Here is a 19,104-nt window from a genome sequence, read left to right as displayed (position 1 = left end):
CATTATTTAGTTATTCATACTAGAAAATCATCAATCGAAAAAATGGTGAATTTGAGTGAATCTTTTAACAAAATGAAGGCCTACTTGGCTATGATTGGTCTTCAATTTGGTTACGCAGGAATGTACATAATAAGCCTTGTTTCATTGAAGGGAGGATTTAGCCATTGGATTTTGGTGGTTTATCGACATATTGTTGCTTCTTTGGTTTTCTGCCCCTTCGCATATTTTCTTGAAAAGTAAGATTTATTTAATATATTACACATTGATTATTACTCTTACTTATTCCAATCACTAACAATTTTGGGTATGTTTATATTTTATTTCCAGGAAAACAAGGCCAAAGATGACAAAATCGATATTTCTGAAGATCATGTTGCTTGCTTTCCTAGAGTAATGCCCTAAACACTCCATATACATAAAAATTACTCCCTATAAACAAGAGTTACTCAAATATTTAAGGCACGGATTATTACTGTAAATTCACAGTGAAATTAACTAATAACTCGATGAAAAATGAAGTTTTCAATACGTAGGAATATGCGTGCATGTACATGCAAAGTAAGTAGTAAGTTGAAACTTGAAACACATGCAATAGTATTTTTGTGGAGAAATCCTCCAAATTACAGTACTTACTATACTATTTTCATGTAAGATTTTACGTTTTAGTAGTTGTAATAAAATTGCAATCACTAATAAATACATAATTTGCATATGATATTAATTAGGCCTGTGCTGGACCAAAACATGTATTACCTTGGCATGGAGTATACATCTGCAACATTTGCATCAGCCACAGTCAACGTTTTGCCTGCCATCACCTTCATTATGGCTGTTGTTTTCAGGTATAAATCTATCATTTTTATTTCATTTTTAAAAATACTATGCTGCTTCTCTACTCATATAAGTATATATCTATTACTATTAAATTACTAATATATAAAAATATTACTCGCGTACTAGTGCCTTTTTTCATATTTTACATTTTTTAAAATTCGTGCCGAATCAAAGTGTGACTGGGAATGGTGCAGGTTGGAGAAGGTGAACCTGAAAAAAGTGCATAGTTTGGCAAAAGTGATAGGCACATTAATAACGGTGATGGGAGCGATGGTGATGACGTTGTACAAGGGCCCCATCGTGGACATCTTGTGGTACTCTCACGGAAGCGGCCACAAAGCAGCCGCAGCCGCAGCAGTGGACAGCGACCAGCACTGGGTCACCGGCACCATCATGCTGCTTTCATGTATTGTGGGATGGTCTGCCTTCTTTATCGTACAAGTATGTCTCAAATTACTTGTACTCCTACTAGCTAGTATTAATTAGAGTATTTGAAAATGATTATTGTATTGAAAATTTTATAGAACAAAACGTTGGAGGAGTATCCGGCTGAGCTGTCATTGTCATCTCTAGTATGTGTGATGGGAGTTGTTGAGGGTGGAATTGTGGCTCTAATTATGGAGCGTCGTAAGGGTGCTTGGGCTATTGGCTTTGATTCTAGGCTTCTTGCGGCTGCCTATTCAGTAAGCGCCGCCATCATGAATCTTCAATTTTAAATTCACACAAACTAATAACGGGTGGGTGCAGGGAATTGTGTGCTCGGGAATCGCCTACTACATGCAGAGTGTGGTGAATAAGTCCCGAGGGCCCGTTTTCGTCACTGCCTTCAGTCCCTTGAGCATGATCATCACTGCTGTGCTCGGAGCCATCGTTCTCTCCGAGCAAGTTCATCTTGGAAGGTCTATCTCAATTATTTTATTCATATAACTTGATTAAAAGGACTTAATTACTCAACTGTATTGTATGTGTTTACAAAAACCCAATTTTATCACACGTAACCGATAATCCCAGTCCAAGCCCGTTCCGTTCTATCTCTATGACAAGTCTAGTAAAATATTACTATCAAGTTCTAACATGATAAACCATGCAGCTTGATTGGAGCAGGCATCATAGTGGTTGGGCTTTACTCGGTGGTTTGGGGCAAAAGTAGAGAGAGATCGGCTGCTAATTCACACAACAAACAAAGCTACAACAATGATGATCACTTGCCTGTCTCAGACATGAAAACAATAGACCAAATTAATCATCACAATACTCCAAAATCCTTGCACGCAGCAGAGCCATGAAATGAAAGCATTGAATATATATATGTATGGGAGAATGGAGATGACAGAAGTATATATACAATTGCTATCTTACCAATCTCAATGCTATTGTATTAAGGGAATATATTCCTTATAATCTAGTACAATTTTGAGTACTACTATTACTCCTACTATATAGAGTATGTGACAAAATTTTAACTGGTTTTATTTTTAAGTGTAATGGCAATATTTTGAAAAAAAATATTACGTGGAGTGGATGATAGATAAAAATAAATGTTTAATTTTATTTAGCTAAGTGAATTTGGGGATGAAGGATAAAATGGGAAGCAAATTTCAAATATGATAATTGGGCTAGCTTTACTGTGAGCCCATTTTACAGCTCTACGTTTATTTAAATCCGGCCCATTAATACTTGTTTTCCAGTTTTATGGGTTCGGTTTTCAATATTCTATTTATTTTTCTTTTTTTATTTTCATTAACTAAATACGTCGTGATTAAATATTATTCTCATTCATTTGTAGATACCATTTCACATTATCTTCAATATATTAACGTTTTTTTTCATCTTTCAAGCACATAATCAACTACTTTCTTCACAACATCTATTTAAACTTTTAAACCCATTGAAATAAGTTGACAATCAAGAAAAATCATACTCCATGAGAAAAAAGATTTAAATATTTTTCTTTAATTTCTAAACTTTCATCAAATTATAATTTTATATACTACATTGTATATTTTTTTAATCTACTGGTAAAGATTTGCTTTAATTTTGCAACTAATCAAATTATTGGTGTTGTTAACATAGCTTAATAAGCATACTAAATGAAACTGCAAAGTATTTACTTTAGTAAAATGTGATGAACATGACGTTATTTTAGTTGACTTTCGATGATATCACGTAAGTAAGTCATCAAACTAGAAAATTTAATTAGTTGCAAAATAAGCACAAAACAATAGAGTTAAATTGCAAAATCAGAAATATAAATAATTTGATAATTTACAAATATTTTAAAAGTGATATTCAAAATCAAAATTTGACCAAAGTGGAGGCAAATTACCCATATTTAAATGGAGGAAAGTGTGAATAATACATATAGATGAATTTCCCCCATTTCACATTTTTGAAAAGACTAAACCCTCTTTCCATTTCTCTCACTCTACAGAAGCTACAACATATATTCACAGCAAATCTGTACGTATCGCCTCGGTTACATTTCTCTCCGCACATTTCAGCTGCGCCATTGGTAAGATTATCGTTGTTTTTCTCGATTTTCGGTGTTTTGGCTGTACCTGTTTGGTCCAATTGTGTGATGATTAAAGTTCATTGTTTTTTTTGTTCGGCTGTGTTTGTGTTTTTCCGCTGGCAGGAAATAGTGAGAAATGTCGACTGCGGTTGGAGAAATTGAAGATGAGCTGATTGATCTAAACAAAGAGCCGCCAGTTGAGAGGAAAAGGAAAAGGAAAATTAGTGAGGAGAGTAATGCGGATCATAAGGGGGCTGATGGTCTACCGAAGAATGGTAGGGTTTTGAGGTCAAGAACAGTTGCCATGAGCGATGGTGAAAAACAAGTGATTAAGATGGAAATAGTTAAGATGGAGGACAAGGAGAGAACACAAGTGCCGGAGATGGCGTTTGTGGATAAAAAGAAGGTGGCCGTTGTGAAGAAAAAGGGTAAAAAGAAGGGTAGACGGGGAAGACCTCCCAAAACAGAGGGTAAAGACGAGGTTTCCTCGTTGAGTAAACAGAAGAAAAGGTCTGGGACCAGGAGGCCACCCAAAGAGAAAGGTGTTTTGCCTTCAGATAACCCGGAGAAGGCTAGGCGCGGGAGGCCTCCGAAAGTAGAAAGTGAACGTGTGGCTTCTTCATTGGTTGAGGAAAATATGCAACAGAAGAAGGTCGATGATGGTAGTGATGGGGGTCGTAGAGGGCGAGGGAGGCCTCCGAAAGTAGAAAGTGAATGTCTGGCCTCCTCATTGGATAAGAAACATTTGCAACAGAAGAAGGTTGGTAATCGTAGTACCGAGATGGGTAGAGGTAGAGGAAGGCCAAGTATTGCGCAAAAGGGTAAAAGGTCTCCAAAGGATGAGAATGAGGATGTAGGGCTGGCAATCAAGAAGAAAATTGTCAAAAGAGGTAGAGACCGTAAAGAACCTGGAGTTAGGGTTCAGTCAAAGAGGATAAAGATTGGTATGAGTAATATGGGGAATGGTGTTGTGCAGCAGAACAAGAAAAAGATAAAAGAAGGTGATGAAGGTAAGGAAACAGGGTTAAGGTATCAAAAGCAATTAATTAGGGATCAAATAGTTGCTATGCTTCAGAAGGCTGGATGGTCTATTGAATACAGGCAGAGACTTGCCAGAGACTACTATGATGCAGTCTATGTTGACCGGGATGGAAGAACTCACTGGTCAGTGACAAAGGCTTACAAAAAGCTTGAGGAGAAGGTTGATAAGGGGACTGCAGATGATACTGATGTTTTGGCATTTACTCCTATCCCAGAGGAGACACTTAGGATACTGTTCAGAATGACTGAGCCAGGCAAGAAAAAAGGTAACAAAAAAAAGATGAATGCCACAGGAAGGATTATCAAAAGAGCTACTAAGGAGTCATCATCAGATGGGAAGATTAAATCAAGACGGACTTTGCAGGCTTGTAAACCTAGGAATGGATCTGATTCGGATGATTATGAGTTATATGAAGGAAAACGTACTTTGCTTGCTTGGATGATTGACTACGGAACTGTTCCTCTTGGTGGGAAGGTAGAGTATAAGAGAGGAAGGAGTAAAAGAATTCTAATCCAAGGGAAGATAACGATGGATGGAATCTGTTGTGATTGCTGTAATATAACTCATACAATACGGGGCTTTGAGTCTCATGCTGAAAAGACACCTGGAAAATCATTTCGGAATATATATTTGGATTCAGGGAACTCTCTTCTTCAATGCTTACTAGATTCATGGGGAAAACATGTGGAAACTGATAAGATTGGATTTGTTTGTGTGGATGTGGAAGGGGATGATCCAAATGATGACACATGTAATGTGTGTGGCAATGGTGGTGACTTGATCTGCTGCGATAGTTGTCCATCGACTTTCCATAACAGCTGTCTGCATATTGAAGTATGAATGCATGACACCCTCTTCTCAGCTATTGTTTTCCCAATGTCTTTGTTCTTTGCCCTCAACTAATAAATGCAGTTTACAATATTTGCATGGCCAACCAAACTTGATTTTGTATGTGCTTCTACATGATTGTACGCTCGAACATTGTTGAGTTTGTTACACTCCTAGTATTTTCTTATAATCATAAACATCACATGATTGTTAAATATTGTAAATCTTCTCCATTCTTGCTAGGTACTGTATCATTCATTTGTGTTGAAATGATGAATTTGCTGTGATATTTATTTTAATATAGTTTACTCTAACAACAAACTTTGAAATGGGGTTCTCTTTAATTTCACCTATTATTGGATATTATGAATTTTTTGTTTCCTGATTCAAGTGGTCTAGCACTCATAAGTTCAGTTTCTACAGATTCCTTCTGGAGATTGGAACTGTGTTTACTGTTCATGCAAGTTTTGTGGAACTGCATGTGAAAGTACTGCAACCAGTGACGACGAACAGAATTTATCTTCTGAATTGTTGGCATGCCGTTTATGCGAGGAAAAATGTAAGCTTAATACATGCCTTCATGTTGCCAAATGGTTTCTGAACTTGTTATTACTTGGTCAAAACTTATGTACCTTATTTCTGAACTGAGTATTTGCAACTTCTAACTTTCTGCAGTTCACTTGCATTGCACCAACGAGACGATAGCTGAAGATTTTAATGATGAAAGTAATTCCTTTTGTGGGAAACAATGCTTAATGGTATTTACTGCTTGCTTTCACAATTTCGTTACTTTCATCGCATTCAGTGAATATTTACCTTGTAATACTAATTCCAAGAATATATACCCCACACGGAATGCTACTTATAAAGCAGGGTACATCTGGGAATGCTGACAATCCTTTACGTAGTGCATGTGTCTCACTGGTAATTTTGGTAATTTGTATGTGTAATACATCAAAAGGATACTAAAGGTGTTTGGTTACTATTTTACGTGACTTAGCACTTAGCAGACCCTTTTATTGGTTCTATCTCTAGGTCAATGCCTTTTATACACTATGAAGCATTTATATTCTTTAAAACGCATAGGCCTTTTGCCTTTTGGTTTTATGGACTTCCCCACAGTCAAGGTTTTATGGACTTCCTCACAGTCAAACATAAATTTCTATCAAGTGGGTTTCATTTGTAAAAACTCACTCAGGACACGTGCACCTCACATCAGATATTTATTTTGCTTTCCCGCTTGAATCGTCACAGTTCCAAAACTCCCAATTGAAACGAGGTCATAAAAAATAGTGAATATAATAATTTATGATATATTTAATAGTTTGGCACTAATATATCTAGCAATGTTCATATACAGATCTTGGATCGGTTACAGGATTTTCTTGGTGTCAGACATGAAATGGGAGAAGAATTTTCCTATACTATTCTTCAGCATCGTGTTATTAATGATGATGCATCACTTTTTGATAACTCCTTGAAGATAGAAAGCAATTCCAAGTTAGCTGTTGCTTTCTCTGTTATGGATGAATGTTTTGAACCTATCATAGATGAGCGAAGTGGGACCAATATGGTTCATAACGTTGTCTACAGCTGCGGGTAAGCTTTTCCTACCTCAGTGCTGCTTCTATGTTATCTTCTACTCCATCCATCCACCAATAAATGGTCCCAATTTGCAATAAGGGGTGCTACCGGTAAGTTATCTAACACCCAACTATTAATAACGACTAAAACGGTGGGACTGGTCTTCCACTAACACCCTTCACTCATGACACACTCAAACAATTTCTTAAAACCCGTGCCGAAACCAAATGGGACATTTTTGGTGGACGGGGGGTGTACTTGGGTCTTTACTTAGGAATATATGCATAGAAGGTAAGTTGATATACTTTTGATGGAAACCCACTTCCTGTGCTTGCTTCACTTTCACATAAAGTATAATATTGACCTTATAGCAATTAAAACAAAAGGAGCTTACACTGAAAGTAGATAAAAAAAAAAAGGAAAAAGAAACAAAAAGAGAGGAGCTAATCGGATTTTTAGTGCCTTATGATGTATTGTTTAAATGAAGGGTCTGAGTTTTAACTAAGTTATGCTTGAAGTTGTTACCTGCAAGAGTATACATTGAAGCCCATGCATTTTGACATGTGAGGATAGTTTAGCCTTTCCTTTGCTGTAAAGGGTTTGTCTTGGCATTGACTATAACATGTTAATGATGAAAGCAGACACTGCACTATTTTATTTAGATTTTAGATAAACTGGATATTTCATTCTTCGATCTGTATTCTGTTTTCTGTAGGTCCAATATTAGACGGTTGAATTATGGTGGATTTTATACCTTTGTCCTAGAGAAGGGTGATGAACTTGTTGCGGCAGCATCAATAAGGTAGTCATTTTGAGTTGCTACTATATTCTGTATGGACTTGCATGTTTCCTTTACCTTACACTGTGTTTATGTTTTGATAGTACCTTTATATGTACCTCGTGAAGCAGTAAGTCTAGTATTAATAAACCAATTCATGAAGGAGTTAGCCTTGTTATAATACTATATGTTATCCAAGATTATTCCAGCAAAGCCAATGAGATTCTTACTTGAAGAAATTGCAATTTCAGTGATAATCTGACTTCTTTTGTATGCAGTTTCTTGCGAGATTTTCTGTAGTGTTTAATGTCTTTCGCCAATTAGCATGGACTAATCTTGTTTGTCAATCAGATGTTATGCCCACCTTTATAGTTTTCTGACAGCTGCTATGGTAATAAGGATAATAAAGTTAATATGATGATGACCTAAGTTAAAAAAGGAATTGTTCCTTTAATTTTCATGTCAATGATAACTGCATACCTGTTTTAAATTGTTCCTCTGATGTATATTCTATTTTCTTATAATTGTCAGATTAAAGTTTTTAATTTTTAATTTTAATTTTCTGGTACCTGTCTGGTGGTTTTTATATCCTTAAGTAGGAGTAGTATATACTGACAAATTCCATTATGTTATTGCTGAAAACAAGAATCCATGGGAAACAATTAGCAGAGATGCCTTTTATTGGAACTCGATTCATGTACCGGCGTCAAGGGATGTGCAGCCGGCTCTTACGTGCAGTTGAAATGGTATGCTTTCTTTGTTTAGAAGATATGGGTTTTATCTCATGTAATCTATTATATGCTGTAGTTAAAATATCCAAAGCTCCCTCATTATTTCCTTTTTTGTGGGTAAATTTCAATAGCGTTTGTTTTTTATACATATTCTGGGATATATAACAAAATCTTGTAATTTCTTTAAAAATTGTCCGGAATATATAGTGCTGCTTTTTGCTTCAAATTTCTACTGCTATGGATATATCCCAATCCACCAGTGTTTCTATAAGGCAATTTTCATCTATCATTTTGTATTCTTGTGCGCAAATTTGATGTCTGCTTTTCTTGTTGGTCTGCTATGAAAATCTATTTTCCTGATATATGCTGTTTTGCTATTATCATGTATAATCTCTTATCAGATTCTGTCCACTCTTGGTGTTGACAAACTGGTAATACCCGCTATATCTGAACTTAACGACACATGGACAAAAGTATTTGGCTTTCTTCCCCTTGAAGAATCAATGAGGCAAGAAATGAATTATATGAGCATGATCGTGTTCCCTGGGGTCGACATGTTGCAGAAACCTGTATCAGGCCAACAGTCCGTTAGAGCAGAAAATGACTCTGCAGGTATTGATCCTTTTCTGCTTCGTGTGCATGTCTGTGCATATCTGGTGTGTGTTTTAGCACAATATCCAATAGACTTTGTTCTGTAATTGTAGCCACTGGATGCATTGAAATCAGAAACGCTGAGCATGATGATGACGTCAAAGAAAACACTGCATCTGATTCAAACAATCATGCTGAAGCTGCAGCTCAAGAGAAGCAAGGCGATGACACTGGAGGTGAAGCTGTTGCATCAAACGAAGATGCATCTCAGGATGCTGAAATCCATGATAGTGACAAAAATGCTATCATGGAATCAGCAGCTATGGAGTCCACTGCGGCTCAAGAGAAGCAAGGTGATGACTCCGGAGGTGAAGCTGCTGCATCAAACGAAGATGCATCTCAGGATGCTGAAATCCATGATAGTGACAAAAATGCTATCGTGGAATCTGGTGCTACCTTGCCAGGTCCCCCGTTGAGCAAGGAAGACATCAATGTTAAGGCTGTTGATGGCGAACCTTCTCAAAATGGGCTGTGTCTCGATAACACTGATATGCCTGAAGAGGAGAGAGCCTTCCTTCATAGCCACAACACAGGTATTGACTGCAACGTTGAAGCACCGGAATTAGCTGAGGAATGAATGCCTGTGGTGCTGAGGGGAGTTTTTTCAAATGGGAATGACTGTAAATTTAGAGGTTGTAGTGGTATGAGGCTGTGGAAAGTGAAGCTGGAACTTACTAATGATATTTCCTTTGATTAATATAACCCTGTGTAAATAGGGGTTAATTTTTCTCTACATTTTGGATGAGATGTCGAGTTTTAACTTGTATAGAATATTAATCACCTCCCTTTATGAATGTACATCTTTTGAGGTTAGCTTAATTTCATGCTAATGAAAGTTTTCAAGGGGTGGGATGTCAAACGAGTTGTGAAACAACACGGTAATAAATTGATATGATAAGGGCAACAGTGTGCATGCTTCGATGTTTGCTCATAATCATAATGTCAAATTTGAAATACTTCCTTCGTTTACAAACAATAGTCTTGATAAATGATAATGGATGACACATATTTTAAGCAAAATTAGTGAATTAGGAAGGGTTAAAGAAAAAATGAGTTTTACATAGAAATGTACTAAGGATTAATTTATATAGAGTATCCAAAATGAAAAACATGCCTATTGGTGGTGAAATGAGTAACATGATGAAACTGATATTACTACTGCTTAGTACTTTTAATAATCAAATTTTGTGGTATGTGAGTAAATTGATTTAATATTATGACTACTCAATCCTCATTAATGAGCATCCTTTGTCTATTGGACAATATCCATATACTTTGAGAGTTGAGACTATAACATTGAGTCAAAATACAAAATATATGGTATACTATTAGTAATAAAATGATTGTTATTATTGGGTGCATGGAAGTCTGTGCTGGAACACTAATTCGTCTTTACTTGTGACTCAACGATAAGATTCAGAAATTTGAAAGTTTAGGCCAATTATAATTGGAAACAATACAACTCATATATTATAATGTTTCAGCCTCTGAATTTCTGGCTTCAGCAAATGAAATTCCCAAGGAAATGAAAACTGAAAACTGCCACAATTTGGTGGGACTATAATTATTAACTCAATATTCAATAATGTGGGGGTTCATTTGAGACCTTAATATTGAAGAATTGGTTTTTTAGTTTACCAACATAATCAACTTTGACTATGTGTTCAATCACAAAAGCACTCATCACTATGCTGCAAACTCTAATCTTGTTTTTTGCTATGGTTTTAGTACTATTTTATTTGTTACTATATATCATAGTTTCTTGTTAACTGTAGTATATAAATAAATCTTCTCGAGTTTATGGAGTACTACTTTTTAATTAAGACATTAGCTCGGGATTAAAATGGTAGTAATAAATCTTGAACTCAAAAAAGTGATGAAAATTTAAATAAATGAAAAAAATAAGTCTTAGAATAATTGAAGGGCAGAATAGTAAATAAGGTTAGATGAAAGGGACAGCGAATCCGGCGAATTAAACGGGAGCAATAATTTGGCTGAATGACTTTGCTTCTTTGAAATTACAATGACACCCTTTTCACATTGGGTAAAAATTAAAGCTACTCAGTATTTAATTTTTTCAGTTTTGCTATGTGATATTACTACTCCTATTTATATTCATTAACATTTGGTCTCATTAATTTAGTACTCCTACTGTCAGCACTCAGCATTGACTTTTACCTAATGCATATAAATTTTTAATGACGAGGAATAATATAGTTGAGTTTTTTTAAAACAATTACTACCTCCGTTCCTCAAATTTTGACACACTTGGATCCGACACGAGTTTTAAGAAATGTAATGGAAAATGAGTTGAAAAAGTTGATGAGATGTGGATCCTATTTTAAAGTGCTACTAGTTTTACAATAAAATGTGAGTAGGAATGAGTTAGTGGAATATGTGGTACACTACTAAAAATGGTAAAAAGTGAAGTGTGTCAAATTTTCAGGGATGGATCGAAATAGTAAACTGTGTCAAAATTTAGAGGACGGAGGTAGTAATAATTCTTTCTTATTTATAAAAAACACTTATGTAGTATCTTAGTATCCTTTTGATGTCACCATCTCTTTTCTTTATTTTTAGATAATACGAACTCAGTTAATATTTGTATATAAATTCGGAAGATTGATAATATTTTAATAAATTTGTAGCCTATTTTTACCCCAAGTACTGGACCAGAAAGTTTTGGAGATGGCTAAAAGTTTTGTCCAATATATGAAAGTTGAATTTATTAGACATTCAATTGCTACAGTAAAAATGGACAGAAAGAAATTCCGTAAATGGAAACGACGATAAGGCAAATATTGGCAAACCAAAAATTGCCACCTTTTTATTCTCACTATCAATTACTACTAGTACTACTACTATATATTCATATTTCAATTCATTAACAATTTTTCATAGATTGTACACTAAGCACTAGTAAGTTAGGAAGTGACTTAGAAATGGGAAATGAGTTGTAGCATTAAAATATTACTAGTATATTGTAAAAGATCTAGACATAAGATTTGGATTTAATATAGTAAAATATATTTTTCATACTGATCCAGAATTATCTACTATATACCCAGCGTTTGAGATCTGCTTATTAAAAAAGAGTGAATTGTTTAAAGAGATGCTATAAAATAAAATAAAAAATCCCATTTATCTGCAATCCAGCCAATAGACAATCTCACAATAGTACAGTACAACTGGTAATTCACCAAAATAAAAAATAAAAAATAAAATAAAAAATAAAAGGAAAGGAAATTTGCCATTAAAGTTAGCAATAAAATAATCCACCAAAAACCTGACCTCGTCATTGAATTATTTACCATTTCCTGCCACATAGTGTGAGCCCACAAGCAGCCATAGATTTTTGTGTCCTTAATATATATTTATACATATATAAAACCTACTACATAACAAACCATAACATAACACTTTCAATCACACCATCTCTTCTCCCCATAGTCCCTTCTCCCCTGACCCTCCACCAAATACACACACACACACACTGTGTGAGAGCATAGTATTACTTGAACTTCATGCATTGACATTTGACACACACACACACATAGTTGAAGAAAGTAGTTGAGAGATGGGGAGGTCAGATTCATTTCTGAGGCAGCTAAGCAGCAAGGAAGGGTGGAAATCAGCATCAAAGAGATGGGGTGGTGGAGGGGGGAAGGGGATGGAGGGTATGTATGGAGGTGAGATGATGATGATGAAGAAGAGAGTGATGGTGGTGGTGGATCAGTCCTCCCATTCAAAGCATGCAATGATGTGGGCTCTCACTCATGTCACTAACAAGTCTGATATTCTCACTCTTCTCCACATTGTTTCTTCCTCTTCTGACACTGCCTCCTCTTCCTACCTTGCTTCCTCCCTTGCCTCCCTTTGCAAGGCTTGCAAGCCTGAGGTCACTTTTTGGAACTCCCCCTTTTTGATTCTTCATTTGCTTCTCTTCAGGTTTTAGCTTCTTGATTTAGTGTGCATTTTTCTGCAATCTGTATGTGTTTTCTTGAGTGTTTTTAAGGAGCCAATTATGGTTTCAAGTGAGTCATACATCAGTTAAGTGTGGATGCTCTGTTTCTATAAATTTAATAGGAGCAAATTGCCGGAAAAGCCTATGAAATTTGGTCAAATTCCGATTTTTAAATGTGTGAGTGAGATGCAAGTTTTGATGGGTGTTTTGTAGGTAGAAGTAGAAGCACTAGCCATTCAAGGGCCAAAGATGGACACAGTGATGAGCCAAGTGAAGAAGCTTGAGGTCTCTGTTCTTGTATTAGGACACAAGCACTCCTCTCCATTCCTCAACTGGTATGTATAATGATGGTCCATATGAGAGAGAAACAGGAGAGAAAGAGAGAGAGATGAAAATGTTGTTGATGATTTATTGCAAAATGTGTGTGTGTTGTGCAGCCTGTTTGTGAGGAGCAGTGCAGATGAATTTGTGGAGAAATGCATCAACAGTTTGGAATGCCTAACAATTGGAGTCAAGAAGCAGAGCAATGGAGTCAGCGGCTATCTCATCAGCACCAGATGGCACAAGAACTTTTGGCTCTTGGCTTAGACTACCTCTTAATTAATCACTCTTAATCTCCTCTTTTATTATATTAGCATTAGTATTAGTATTCACTAGCAAACAATCTTGTAAAAACGCTTCTATTTATCTCTCTAATCCTGCTACATGTTGGTGGGGGCTTCAGCCCACCCTAGAAAATAAAAATCAAAGTATGCTCACAGTGAGCATTTGCAAAAACACAAATAGACTCTTCTCATTACCAAAAACATGTGTGCTATTAGAATTGTGGTTTTCTTACATTAGCCTTTTCCGTACGAGACTAAAATTCATCGATCAGCATTGGTTAAAATAAATAAGGCTGTAATATGTATATATGCTCGGTTAAAATAGGAGGTATGAGCAAGAGTTATACTTTGTCGTCCAGTTTGTCACTTACCAATGGGAGCAACTCTGCTTTGCTTCGTGGAGTACGAGGGGCAGCTGGTGCTCCAGGGGCTTGGTTTGCGAGCATCTGCCTCACGTACCCATAGAAGGTGCACCCGACTAGTGTCACCCCACATCCGATGGCGTTCATGACAGAGATTGGATTCCGGAAGATGAGCCAGGAGCATGTAAACGCAACTGCAACCTGATTGTATTGAGAAGGGAAATCAGATTTCAAGAATATTAGAGTTATTGCTAAAAATTCATAATCTTTGATCCTATTGCGAGAATAATTCCATTTTTCGGTTTGTAGCAAGATAGACACGTTTAATACATTTTGAGATTGTGGCATTCTCCAGTGTTAGCGTGATGTCTAGAGAGTGAGATAGGCACACACCTTAAGATTTCCTGCAACGTTGAAGGTCACAGCAGTCGTGGAGTGAATGACATAAAAAATCGAGAAGTTGAGGCAAAAGGCCGTCACTCCAGACCCAAAAATGATGAAGAGGGACGAAAAGAGAGAGGGGCACGTGAGAAGCCACTCCGTAACCCCTGGCCCTTCGAGCACCATGGCTGGCACAGCCAATATCATAGTTGCAAAAGGAGCCATGTAGTATACTGTGTTTATGCTGCAACGGGCTCAAAAACAATCAAGTTATAATCAGTAAAATTGAAGGAAATGGAAGTTCTTAAAGCAAGACGACAAAATGAACTAATGTCAGTGATAATGCCCATCAAGAAGAATCAAAAGTAAGGAAGCATCACCTACGACAGGCTTATTCATTCATTTATTTATCACAAATACTAAGCTAAAACTAGCCAGCCCTACGCAAGGGTATCAACAGCAGTGACAAAAACATAAATAACTCTAGAAATGAATCTCTTATCCAGCAGAACATAATGAACCAAAATGATGTTTCCGATGTTTCTTGGAATGGGCTTATGATGCACTGATTGGAAATGAATACCCTTCTATAACAACACGAGTAGAATAAAGAAACTGATTGAGAAACTATCGTTTTGAGTCAAATTTAAACTTGGATATTTGCTAAAATCAACCTGACATGACTTTTTATTGGTTACGAAACAAAAAGACAATTAATCACTTAAAAGAATCATGCATGGAATTACAACTATAATCAGTCCATTCCATTTGAGTATGTTGATCATGGATGAATTTAAATTATTCCCGAAGTCTGATTAAAAATAACTATGGACTGAGTTTGTTATCTGGTATAACGAGTGACTGAAAACTATCACATTTTTCTTCTTTATTCAGCATCATCAGAAGGACAGTAGATTGCATATCTAATTTTACTGAGCAAAATGGATGTCGATGAAGAATAAATCATGAATAATGCTATCTCTATGCTGTTATTCTTTGTCAGTTAACATATTAAGATGGACATGTAGAGACGAAGAAGGAGGATGACCGTTACCTGTCAAATTTGTACCCATGCAATAGAGACTCAGCAAGAATGGTTTTTGTAGACGTAGCAACGCAACCAAATAAAGCAGCAAAAAATCCTAGCATGTTAAAACTCAGCTCCGTGACTGACGAGAGCAGAATCCCTCCAACAATCGGAACCAGAGAGGCCCAAATTCGCCAGTCAAAGTACTTTTTCCAGATTAGCCACTGCAAGATGACTGTTCAAAAGCCAAAAAAGAAATTCAGCATGTTCTCTGAAATGTCACGCCAAATTTTTCACAAATCCTTTGTATGTGTTATATCAGTTTTTCAAGATAGGCTTCTGGGTAACAGTTCTAGACATATTCAGATTGTAATTTCATTCAACGCTCACCTGTGGTGGCAGGGGTGAAAGACTTGATCGTTTGCATGAAGGAAACAGGAATATACCGAAGGCTCACATTTCCCAAAACTATGTTTATGCAAAATATAAACGACATTGGAAAAATTCTCCTCCAGCGATCATCGGGTTCAACTTGAATAAGAGGCTTAAGTTTTAGCACTTTAATTACCAAATATGCGCCAATTGCCGAAGAAATAAAATGAATGCACGATACAGTTAATGGAAACTTGAAGTCCAGCTTCTGCAAAGAAAAAATAAGGTATTTGTAAGCCATAAAATATGAGACAAATAACTTACTCAAAGATTTAGCAGATTGACACATCAATCAATATCTCATTATATATACAATCAAACTCAAAAAACATACAGATATTGTAATGAATACGACATGTAACTAGACTGCTGAAAAAGTCATCCACACTGATTCGAGCAAGTACTATAACAGCATGATAATAATTTATTTGAGAAGCGCCCAAAACAGCCGGCTATCACACACTCACAAAATCTACATATATGTTACTAACATTGAAACAAATTGCAGCGGAAGTACCAAGACAAACCACTTACCTATTGCACGCTCAAACGATAGAACCACATATGTATAGGAAATTAGGAATAGAACACAGGTGCATATTAGCAACTCTGATATATAGATATATAAACATCCTTCAGTCTACCAGGTCAAACAATCCAACTTAGATGCTATTGTGTCATAAACATTCATTGATGTGTCACAAATGTTTCAAGTTGCAAGAAGCAAACAAAGATATTTCATAATAATCAAAAAGGGAAGCATTGCAATTGGTATACATTATTGCCAAAAACACAACATTACTGAGTTTGATTTGCATCACAAGTCTAGAGTTTTACCAATTAACCACCATTTGGAGTAACCTCTGTTCAAGCCTAGGAAAGCTAATCACATAACCAGCAATCACAATGTTAAAGTAGATATCAATAAATTCCAAATTTAGAAAAAGTGGACATAAACAGTAGTATTACCTAGTATGATACAGTTGCAGAGCAAAACTTAAACAAAAACTAATCCAGCAAAAAGTAATGCATGTAAACTTGAAGAAATTTCTAAACACCAACCTGAAAGATCCATTTATTCATGATAATAACAGTGACATTGAAACCCCACCATTGAACAATAGCCAATATAGATCGAATTACGCTCCACTGGCACAACCTGCTATCCTCCATGATTCTTTCCGCCACCCCAGATCAAATTTTCGAATAAAAGTTCGATCTTTACCCCAAAAGGGATATTCAAGATTCAAGAAAAGAGGCCCAACAAGCTAAAAACAGAAACCCCAGATTGAAATTCAGTGAAAACGAATAGAATTCCAGCAGCGGACGGCGGAGGAAGGAGCAAGGCTCTATGCAGCCTGCCGGAATTATAGATTCCGACGAACTTTCAACGTGTTTTTCTTGTATGATTTTTTTTGCAGAATCTGATTTGCTAGAGTATTCAAGACGTATATGAAATTCTCAATTGGCTTCCATAGCAAATGGACCTCGTTCTAATGGGGAATTTCATCAGTTATTTTTCAATAGTAGTAGTAGCCATTTTTTATTTAAAGGAAAGTGCATTAATTACTTCTAATTAATACTATAGTTTTTTATTAGTAGTCAATTAGTTGCGAATAATAGGTGGGCTGAATTGAGCTGACTAGAATTTTCCAATGTCGTTTTATATAGAAGTTAAATCTTACTCTATCAAAATTTTCAAGTATTTAGATGTAAAGATTTTTTATCTTATGTCAAATGCTACTATTAATATAATGAAAATAACCAAAGATACTATAGTTTTGATTTTATAGTGTAGAATATTAATTGGAAATATAATATACGCATCATATTACACTATTGTTCTTATATGGAGCATATAAAAGGAATATAATATGTAAATTGAATTTCGTAAACATGATGACTATTTTAATTTACTACTCATATAGATGGAGATTAATTTATTCATGTATTAATGTTCATTAAATAGGAATTGGAGTATCAAATAGTTTTGTTAATATATTAATGAAAAGATGAAAGACACGCAATATACCATGTGGGCCAATGAAGTATTTCCAAGTTCTGATCATCAAATTTGGTCAAATATTTTGCTTGTTAGAATTTATTTTAAAAGTAATACGAATATTAAAAAATGGAAGTTGCCTGATGAAATAGAGAAAAATCTGGCCGGTAATTATGGTTTTAAATGCAACGAGACTTTATATGATGTGTGCTTCCTTCAAAGAATCAAAATAAAAAATATTATGAGATGATAGGTCAAGAATTGGGCGGTTTTCTTAAAGTCTTGGAGTCAATGCATTGAATTTCTAATTCATATCTACGTACTAGTCTATGGCGTGTTACAAAAAATATTTGTATTAATTCTACATTTTCTTGTGTTCATATTTAGGGTTTAGTAATATGACGTGTCTAATATCATTTCACAACAACTCATAACAAAAAAGTGCACTGAAATAATGTGTCCAAAGTTGTGTTGCCTTTACTTGTAACAACGGACACGTGATGAAAATGGATTGTTTTGGTATAAATTTTAATTTAATTATATAGTAATCATATATTCACATGAAGAGTATAAACATAAAAACTCGTTTTGTTGCATAAATCAGAACTCAGTTTTTGACCATCACACTTTTATAGTACTACTATAGGTTATGATTATCATAAAAAACTATTAATATTACTTGTGAAAAGAAATCAACATAAAAGAAGCATTATTATTATCATAAAAAAGAAAGGTTAGCAATATCTACATGAAACTTCCAATTATAACTATTCTTTATTATACTTATATATAAATAGAGATTTTTGTTCCAGTGGTGATTTTAAATTTAATGCATATGAATTTAATTCAATATTCAAAACAAAATACATACTCCTGTTTTAGAGAGAAAAAAAAAAGTTCCAAACTTCCAAGTCCAATTAATGTAGCCATGTAGGGCAAAAGGTATAATGAATATTCATGGAAGATGCCTTCGATATTTCCAAAATTCATATAAATAGACTAAGGAAACGATGTCAAATAAATCATTGCTCGATATATTTCATTCAATTAAATATAATTCAACCCAATCCGAAAAATAAAAGGACGAAATATTAAAAGAAAAAAAATGCAATTCCGACCATTGAATAGTATCTACATCGAATAAAAGTAATTTTTATAATGGAGTACTGTCTAATTCAACACTTTCCTTTTTCACCCGTCCAAAAAAAAAATAATGATCCTTTCTTTTTTGATTGATCCCATAAAAAAATAAAAACACTAATATTAATATGAATTCCACTATTCACTTTCACTATACTAGTGTTAACACCCGTGCTATGCACGGGTCATATAATTTTCACTTAATCGTACAAAATCTAAAATTTAAACAAT

General features: G+C 35.2%; 4 protein-coding genes across 4 annotated transcripts; 3 read left to right on the top strand and 1 right to left on the bottom strand.

The window, feature by feature from the left end:
• LOC125219417 (WAT1-related protein At1g21890-like) lies at window positions 1-2,257 on the top strand. Its single transcript, XM_048121392.2, has 7 exons — window positions 1-236; window positions 328-390; window positions 726-842; window positions 1,029-1,275; window positions 1,359-1,517; window positions 1,582-1,733; window positions 1,925-2,257. The coding sequence occupies exons 1-7, from the start codon at window positions 43-45 to the stop codon at window positions 2,118-2,120; spliced, it is 1,128 nt and encodes a 375-aa protein (XP_047977349.1). The 5' UTR covers window positions 1-42; the 3' UTR covers window positions 2,121-2,257.
• Window positions 2,258-3,215: 958 nt separating this feature from the next.
• Window positions 3,216-9,773, top strand: LOC125221345 (uncharacterized). The gene is made up of 9 exons (XM_089062690.1): window positions 3,216-3,346; window positions 3,470-5,222; window positions 5,640-5,775; window positions 5,892-5,974; window positions 6,577-6,815; window positions 7,516-7,602; window positions 8,225-8,324; window positions 8,711-8,921; window positions 9,014-9,773. The coding sequence occupies exons 2-9, from the start codon at window positions 3,483-3,485 to the stop codon at window positions 9,535-9,537; spliced, it is 3,120 nt and encodes a 1,039-aa protein (XP_088918816.1). The 5' UTR covers window positions 3,216-3,346; window positions 3,470-3,482; the 3' UTR covers window positions 9,538-9,773.
• Window positions 9,774-12,268: 2,495 nt separating this feature from the next.
• Window positions 12,269-13,588, top strand: LOC125185346 (uncharacterized). The gene is made up of 3 exons (XM_048081869.2): window positions 12,269-12,858; window positions 13,138-13,259; window positions 13,362-13,588. The coding sequence occupies exons 1-3, from the start codon at window positions 12,538-12,540 to the stop codon at window positions 13,510-13,512; spliced, it is 594 nt and encodes a 197-aa protein (XP_047937826.1). The 5' UTR covers window positions 12,269-12,537; the 3' UTR covers window positions 13,513-13,588.
• Window positions 13,589-13,720: 132 nt separating this feature from the next.
• Window positions 13,721-17,253, bottom strand: LOC125185345 (UDP-galactose transporter 1-like). The gene is made up of 5 exons (XM_048081868.2): window positions 16,794-17,253; window positions 15,690-15,939; window positions 15,327-15,534; window positions 14,285-14,516; window positions 13,721-14,092 (listed from the first exon to the last, which is right to left on the bottom strand). The coding sequence occupies exons 1-5, from the start codon at window positions 16,902-16,904 to the stop codon at window positions 13,871-13,873; spliced, it is 1,023 nt and encodes a 340-aa protein (XP_047937825.1). The 5' UTR covers window positions 16,905-17,253; the 3' UTR covers window positions 13,721-13,870.
• Between the last annotated feature and the right edge of the window lie 1,851 nt (window positions 17,254-19,104).

This window comes from Salvia hispanica, chromosome 1, assembly GCF_029641045.1.
Source record: "Salvia hispanica isolate PSC_SH4W2 chromosome 1, Shi_PSC_v1, whole genome shotgun sequence".
Classification (NCBI taxonomy): domain Eukaryota; kingdom Viridiplantae; phylum Streptophyta; class Magnoliopsida; order Lamiales; family Lamiaceae; genus Salvia; species Salvia hispanica.
This window is presented reverse-complemented; position numbering and strand designations above follow the sequence as displayed.

What these genes read in the sequence shown, in the direction of transcription:
- LOC125185346 (XM_048081869.2), top strand. Translation starts at nt 12,538, where the DNA reads ATGGGGAGGTCAGATTCATTTCTGAGGCAGCTAAGCAGCAAGGAAGGG. An exon ending in GCAAGGCTTGCAAGCCTGAG is followed by an intron (nt 12,859 to 13,137) that starts GTCACTTTTTGG and finishes GGTGTTTTGTAG; the next exon opens with GTAGAAGTAGAAGCACTAGC. An exon ending in TCCTCTCCATTCCTCAACTG is followed by an intron (nt 13,260 to 13,361) that starts GTATGTATAATG and finishes TGTGTTGTGCAG; the next exon opens with CCTGTTTGTGAGGAGCAGTG.
- LOC125221345 (XM_089062690.1), top strand. Translation starts at nt 3,483, where the DNA reads ATGTCGACTGCGGTTGGAGAAATTGAAGATGAGCTGATTGATCTAAAC. An exon ending in GTGGGAAACAATGCTTAATG is followed by an intron (nt 5,975 to 6,576) that starts GTATTTACTGCT and finishes GTTCATATACAG; the next exon opens with ATCTTGGATCGGTTACAGGA. An exon ending in GTTGCGGCAGCATCAATAAG is followed by an intron (nt 7,603 to 8,224) that starts GTAGTCATTTTG and finishes GCTGAAAACAAG; the next exon opens with AATCCATGGGAAACAATTAG.
- LOC125219417 (XM_048121392.2), top strand. Translation starts at nt 43, where the DNA reads ATGGTGAATTTGAGTGAATCTTTTAACAAAATGAAGGCCTACTTGGCT. An exon ending in TTCGCATATTTTCTTGAAAA is followed by an intron (nt 237 to 327) that starts GTAAGATTTATT and finishes TTTTATTTCCAG; the next exon opens with GAAAACAAGGCCAAAGATGA. An exon ending in TTCTTGCGGCTGCCTATTCA is followed by an intron (nt 1,518 to 1,581) that starts GTAAGCGCCGCC and finishes GGGTGGGTGCAG; the next exon opens with GGAATTGTGTGCTCGGGAAT.
- LOC125185345 (XM_048081868.2), bottom strand. Translation starts at nt 16,904, where the DNA reads ATGGAGGATAGCAGGTTGTGCCAGTGGAGCGTAATTCGATCTATATTG. An exon ending in CATGGGTACAAATTTGACAG is followed by an intron (nt 14,517 to 15,326) that starts GTAACGGTCATC and finishes AGCCCGTTGCAG; the next exon opens with CATAAACACAGTATACTACA. An exon ending in ACGTTGCAGGAAATCTTAAG is followed by an intron (nt 14,093 to 14,284) that starts GTGTGTGCCTAT and finishes CAATACAATCAG; the next exon opens with GTTGCAGTTGCGTTTACATG.